General features: G+C 56.2%; 1 protein-coding gene across 1 annotated transcript; it reads right to left on the bottom strand.

Annotated features, from left to right (window-relative positions):
• Window positions 1-1,617: 1,617 nt before the first annotated feature.
• Window positions 1,618-4,170, bottom strand: HES1 (hes family bHLH transcription factor 1). Its single transcript, XM_030822995.1, has 4 exons — window positions 3,747-4,170; window positions 3,518-3,613; window positions 3,182-3,269; window positions 1,618-2,547 (listed from the first exon to the last, which is right to left on the bottom strand). Exons 1-4 carry the CDS (start codon window positions 3,852-3,854, stop codon window positions 1,997-1,999), a joined length of 843 nt encoding a protein of 280 aa, XP_030678855.1. The 5' UTR covers window positions 3,855-4,170; the 3' UTR covers window positions 1,618-1,996.
• Window positions 4,171-6,245: the final 2,075 nt, after the last annotated feature.

Here is a 6,245-nt window from a genome sequence, read left to right as displayed (position 1 = left end):
AGACATTGAAGTCTGATTATTTCTACCAGGACTGTTAAGGGGCTCCCAGTGGGGCCAGAGGACAGGCTTACCAAACGAGACACTGGTGCTTGAGTTGGGTGTCTTAATGGAACAACTGTTATTTTGTTTGTGTTTCAACAGGAGGGAAAACGTGGAAAAATGATAAGGGTGTGTGTGTGTTTCTTTGGCGGAAAGTGTGTTGGACACCTTTCATGTACACAAAATAAGGCAAGTAGGAGACAAATTCAAAAAGGTCTCTTTTAAATCTCTTCCTCTGGAGTGGAAGCTGGGTCCGAAGGTATCTTGAGTGGAAAACTGCTGTCTTCTGGATCATTCCTATGATAGAGCCGCTCTCCACACTGGCCTGTGGGAAAGGCCGGAGCAGGGCGGGGGAGAGGTAAAGCTTTTGAAACAAGACAGAAAATCGTTGGCTTTATCTTTGTTAGGAAAGCTTCAAAGATTGATCTCTCCCGCCTCATCCTTCTCCTCCCAGAAGCCGGTCTAAGAAAAGGGGGGTTAGAGGAGGCTGGCGGGAGGGGCTGGGCGGGGGGGAGGAGGACTGGCCGGCGGTGGGGGAGGAGGGCGCACCCGCCAGACCCACAGCGCGGCTGATGTGTCTGGTCTCGCAGGGCTCGTGGTTTTCATTTCCCCAACACCTGGATGCAGTCAAACACCTGGCCAAATCTGACAAAATCTGACAAGCCTTTGTGATGGGATTTGGAAGAAATTCCCTGCAGATCCTGGCACAGTTTAAAGCTGTCCGCTTTGAGTTAGGACTTGTTAAGGAGGGTTATGTGAGCTGAAACCCGAGACAACCCTTTTGCTTCTATCTGGAGCCCACATCTTGCCTGGAAATGGGGCATGACCAAGCGAAGGGGTCGCTTGCTGTTTGTATTAAAAGGGGAAGATGGCCTGTGTGCCTGCCAGTACAGCCCCCACATGCTTTCTCTATTAGAGCCAAGCACAGAAACTTATCAAAACCACATGTCTGGTGTTAATCATCTGGGCTCGGCCTCCACTTGGGAGTCTAACTGTCCCTTGGTAGAAGGAATCTGTTGACCTTTTCAGCTTGCTTGAAGAGGGTGCAGAGAGGCATTTCAAACTTTTGGGTGCTAGGGAACGTCTTATTTGAACCAAAGGACTGGCTAATTAATGAAGACCCCAACTCTTGAAGGAGGCGCAGCAGTTGTAAGTGTTTTTACTTTGGATGCTGGTGAGCTACCCTGAGAGGAGAGCTGCAGGAACCACCCTTAACGTGCAATGGGCAATAGAATTGCATCCATTAGCTTCGTGAATTTAGTCCTGTTCAATCTTCCTCAGGAGGAGCTAGAAGGACAAGGGCTGCAGACTTACCCGACTGCAACTTGAAAACATTTTTTTTGGAAATCCTTTAAGAGACTGACCACAAGTTTATCAGGGAAGCCTTACCAGATGGCTGCTTGTAACGTAAATGGAATTTAGTCTTTTTAATTCATGGAGGATTGGTGAAAGGTTTGACGGATTTTTACAAATGTTCTTTTAATAACAAAAGAGTCAATTCCTGAATTACCAATTACATGTAATTCAAATTCCACCAAAAGCCTTTTTACATATTCTGGAAGAATCAGTTCTAAGACATAAAAGCCTTTACTTTTTTCTTTTATTATATTTTCTCAAATAAACTTCCCCAAAGGAAGGTATTTTAAGAGCATTTTCAAACATCTTTGGCATCACATAAAAAAGAAATCTCGTGTAAAAAACGAAATGTCATCTGAGCTTTTATAATACAAAGGCGCAATCCAATATGAACATATAAAATATATACAAATATAGTGCATGGTCAGTCACTTAATACAGCTCTCTCTACAAAAAGTAACTTTTTAGAAATTAAAAAAACACAAAGTAACCACTTAATCAACAAAGTCCTCTTCTCTCCCAGTATTCAAGTTCCTGTTTAGAGTCCGGAGGGAAGAGAGGTGGGCTGGGGAGTTTAGGAGGAGGGGTGGCCTGAGCCCCCTCAGTTCCGCCACGGCCTCCACATGGAGTCCGCCGTAAGCGAGGGGCCGCTGGAAGGTGACATTGCGTTGGGGCCCACGGAGGTGCCGCTGTTGCTGGTGTAGACGGGGATGACAGGGCCGCTGTGCGCGAAGGCCCCGTTGGGAATGAGGAAAGCAAACTGGCCATCGGGAGCCGGTACCACCTGGAAGCCTCCGAACACCTTAGCCGCCTCTCCAGCCTGGCTGCCCAGCTTGCAGGGTGCGCCGCCGGGAGGGGGCGCCGCGCCCCCGGGGATGGGCACGAGAGGCGGCGGCGGCGCGAACGGCGCGTGCTGGGGGCCGCCGGGTCCTGGTGGGGGCGGTGGCGGCGCCTGCAAGGCGGGGTGCGGCTGCCCGGTGTAGGTCATGGCATTGATCTGGGTCATGCAGTTGGCCAGGTGGCCGAGCAGCCGAGTGCGCACCTCGGTATTAACGCCCTCGCACGTGGACAGGAAGCGGGTCACCTCGTTCATGCACTCGCTGAAGCCGGCTCGGTACTTCCCCAGCACACTTGGGTCTGTGCTCAGCGCAGCTGCGGGCCAGAAAGAGACAGAGGGTCACCGAACGGCCCTGGCCCCGTGGCCACTGCCTCCGCCCTGGGAGGTCCCTGTGGCGCGCCTCCCTGACCATGCGCCCGTGAAACTGCCTCCGGCAGGGAGGGTGGGGATGGGTTTAGAAAAACCAGCCACCTCTCCACACTAGCGTTGCTGCCAAAGCCGAGCCACTCCTTCCCGATTCCCTGTAGTTGCATTTAAACCTATCTCAGCCCCAGATCTGTCACCCCCACCCCCGCGCGCGCGATGTGACCTTGGACAATGCCTCCCAATCCATCATCCAAGCCTCATTTCCCGTTCTGCAACGGGAAGGAGTACTAAACCAGTGACCCCCAGGCTCCACGCAGTTCCAAATAGCCACAGTCCTAAGTCCTTTCGCCCCTACCCGTCGCCCGCCACCCTCGCGGCTGCAACCTCTTTCCCTCCCTTTCCGGAACAGTAACAACTTGGAGTTGTGACTATAAATAAGCCCCAGACCGTGGGAACGCGAGAGTGAGCCAAGGCAGTAAAATGTAGCTGAATGCCTCTCACAACCACGGGCGGAAGTCTGGAAGAAATCACCGCGAGGCGAGCGGGACGCCCGCACAAGGGGACGCGGCGAGCCGCCCTCACCCGTCATCTGCGCCCGCTGCAGGTTCCGGAGGTGCTTCACTGTCATTTCCAGAATGTCCGCCTTTTCCAGCTTGGAATGCCGCGAGCTCTGCATAGGAGGAGGCAAGAAAGGAAAGTGAGCACCGTGTCAGCTGCTTCAGAGTGCTGGGGGTCCCTCCTCCCGGCCACGGAGCGCAAGCATTATCTCTGGACCCCAGCGAATAAGGCCGGGCCCTCCGGCCTGGGAGAACGCAGTACCAGCGAGTGCCAGACCCCGCAGGCGGTGGGTTTCAGTCTTAGAAGCTGAGAAAGTGTTTGTTTTTTAATTAAATGAGCGAGCAGCATTTCCCCACTTACATCTTTCTTCAGAGCATCCAAAATCAGTGTTTTCAGCTGGCTCAGACTTTCATTTATTCTTGCTCTTCGTCTTTTCTCCATAATAGGCTTTGATGACTGCAAATAAAAAAAAGAGTTCTGTGTTCCCATGGGATCTGCCATTTCATCCCGGGGTTTCAAGACAGAAAGAAGCCCCCCAACCCCTACTTAATTTTGAGGGGCTGCAGAGAGATACAGGTACCGCCCTTACCTTTCTGTGCTCAGATGCTGTCTTTGGTTTATCCGGTGTCGTGTTGACACTGGCTGGGGTAGCAGCCACCGGGGACGAGGAATTTTTCTCCATTATATCAGCTGGCATTTTCCTTTTTTTTTTTTAAATCTCTAGAGAATTTTATTTTTGGAGTTCTTCACGAAAAAGAATTTTTTGTTTGTGTCTCTTTTACTTGAGACTTTCACAAAACTACTGAGCAAGTGCTGAGGGTTTATTATATTTTGCGGCTACTTGGTGATCAGTAGCGCTGTTCCAGGACCAAGGAGAGAGGTAGACGGGGGATTCCGCTGTTATCAGCACCAGCTCCGGATCCTGTGTGATCCCTAGGCCCTGGCGGCCTCTATATATATCTGGGACTGCACGCGAACGGCTCGTGTGAAACTTCCCAAACTTTCTTTCCCACAGTAACTTTCAGCCAATGGGAGGAGGAGACACGCGGCACCGCTCGTGGACCGCGCCCCCCCATTGGCCGCCAGGCACAAGGTCTGGCGGCCAATGGCGCGCGCCTGAGCCCAGGGCACCGGAGGCTACAACGTCAATCAAAAGGATTTTAACCCTTTGCTACTCTCCCTCTGGGCTTTGGTTTAGAGATTTTTTTTTTCTTTCCGCTTTGGTTTTGGTCTTGTCTATTTCTTTTGGAGCGAGGGTCTTTGCTCTTTATGCCCTCTCTCATATGTAACAGAGCTGCTTTGACTGTAGTAAGTTCATTTGAAACATATTTTTTTAAAGGTATAAACAATAAAGAAAAAAACAGCAGTGGTTAAAAGGGGGCGGGGGGGGACGCGTGTAAGGGTGTGAGTTACCGACACATCTAAAGTTCCCGCTCAGACTTTATACATACAGGGGGTGAAAGTGGATCGTAAAAGAAAAGGGCCAAAAATTTTTTCCTTTTTCCATGCAGAAAAAGGAAAAATTGCCTTCTACCTTACAAATGCAGGTTTTTCGGAGCAAGGTAGTTCTTGAATCCCTTCCCCACCCCACCCCCACCCCATCTTTCAGAAATTCCTCTTCTGGATTTGGGGCCTTAGACCCCGGGCTTCCCCAGGAAACAATCAGAATAATTTCCAACTGGGTGGAAGGAAATGGTATTTCAAATGAAAAAATGAACAAGGGGGTCTCTGAGGGCAATGCCTCAGGGACTCGCGCCCTCCTTCACCACCCTTTCCCTTTTCATCCGTAGGCTTTAGGTTCTGCGGCGCGTTGAGGTGGCAGGCAAGGAAGCAGCCTCTCCCTCCTCGCCCCGCGGGCGGCCTCGGCCCCCGGCGCCCGCGGGCCCTTTAAGAGCTACACCAACCGAGCTGCAGTTTGACATCAGCCGGCCGGCGTGGGCGCGCCTGGAGCCGGAGCACGTGCCAGGATGTTTTATTGCCGCCGCGGCTGCGGCCGGGCCGGGAGGATGTGTGTGTGCGTGCGTGTGTGAGTGAGTGTGTGTGCGCGCGCCCCGGGGGCAGGGAGGCGGGGGGCGGCGGCGGGCGGCGGAGAGCGGGGGCCAGTTCCTGGTCCCCGGGAGAAGCCAAGAAGGTAAATAGCAGCTGCTGTGCTCGAGCCTGGGAAAACCCCGCCCCCTGCGCCTGGCCCGGGCTCATTGGCGCGCGCTGCGTGTGGGGTGTGTGTGTGTGTCCGGGGCCCCCTCCTCCGGCCCCGCCGGGCCAGGAATCCGAGGGGGCGGCGGGCTGGGAGCCGAGCCCCGGCGCTTACCCTCTCTCCCCACCCCCGCCTCCCCAGGCCAAGGTCAGCTCTTCCGGGCGGGGAGCGCACACCCGGGGTGGAGAGTGGGGAATTCTTCCAACCCCCGCCTCCCCACCCTCACTTTCGGGCTTGGGGTTTTCACTAGGCCGAAAGCCGCATTTGCAACAGCCCGGGGGCGAGGTGGGGGCCTCCGAGTTTGCTCCTCGCCCCCGCCCTCCCCCCGCGGGGCCCTGGGCGCCCGCCGCGGTCACGGGATGCCTGACCGCACTTAGGAAGCGGCCGGGTCAGCCTCCTGCCTCCGCTCGGCGACTGCGGTTAAAGCGGCTTCGCGCCGCCCGCCCCTTCCCCGGGTCCCGGGCGGCCGGGCCGCTCCCCCTCACTGCGCCCGGGAGGCCGCCGGCGGGCGGCCGGGAGGAGGCGGGCGGCGCGGGCGGCTGCGTGCTGCCTGCTGGCCGGGCCGCGCGCCGGGAGGAGTCGCCGCCGCCGCCGCCGGGTGCCACGTGGCGGGCGCCGGGCCGGGAGCGCCAGGGCTCTGGCGGCGGCCTCCCTGGGGGATTTGCCGAGCCGGGCGGGCGGCGCGCACTGCCTGGGCCGGCCGGCCGCCTCCTCCGCCTCCCTCCCGCCTGCCCGGGTCGCCAGCCCCCGTGCCCCCACCCCTCCTCCGCCCTTCCCGCCGCCTGGGAGCTCGGCTCGCGGCTCCGGGCAGCCCGGGAGCCCAGTGTCTTGTTTGATGTGGCCTCCCGCCCCCTCAGCCCTTCCCGCGTCCCGGAGGCCTGACGCACCGTTCTC

This window comes from Nomascus leucogenys, chromosome 11 (assembly GCF_006542625.1).
Source record: "Nomascus leucogenys isolate Asia chromosome 11, Asia_NLE_v1, whole genome shotgun sequence".
Taxonomy (NCBI): Eukaryota; Metazoa; Chordata; class Mammalia; order Primates; family Hylobatidae; genus Nomascus; species Nomascus leucogenys.
The sequence above is the reverse complement of the archived record's forward strand: the minus strand, read 5'-3'. Positions and strand labels throughout refer to the sequence as shown.

What these genes read in the sequence shown, in the direction of transcription:
- HES1 (XM_030822995.1), bottom strand. Translation starts at nt 3,854, where the DNA reads ATGCCAGCTGATATAATGGAGAAAAATTCCTCGTCCCCGGTGGCTGCT. An exon ending in CAGCATCTGAGCACAGAAAG is followed by an intron (nt 3,614 to 3,746) that starts GTAAGGGCGGTA and finishes TTTTATTTGCAG; the next exon opens with TCATCAAAGCCTATTATGGA. An exon ending in TGGATGCTCTGAAGAAAGAT is followed by an intron (nt 3,270 to 3,517) that starts GTAAGTGGGGAA and finishes CCTCCTATGCAG; the next exon opens with AGCTCGCGGCATTCCAAGCT.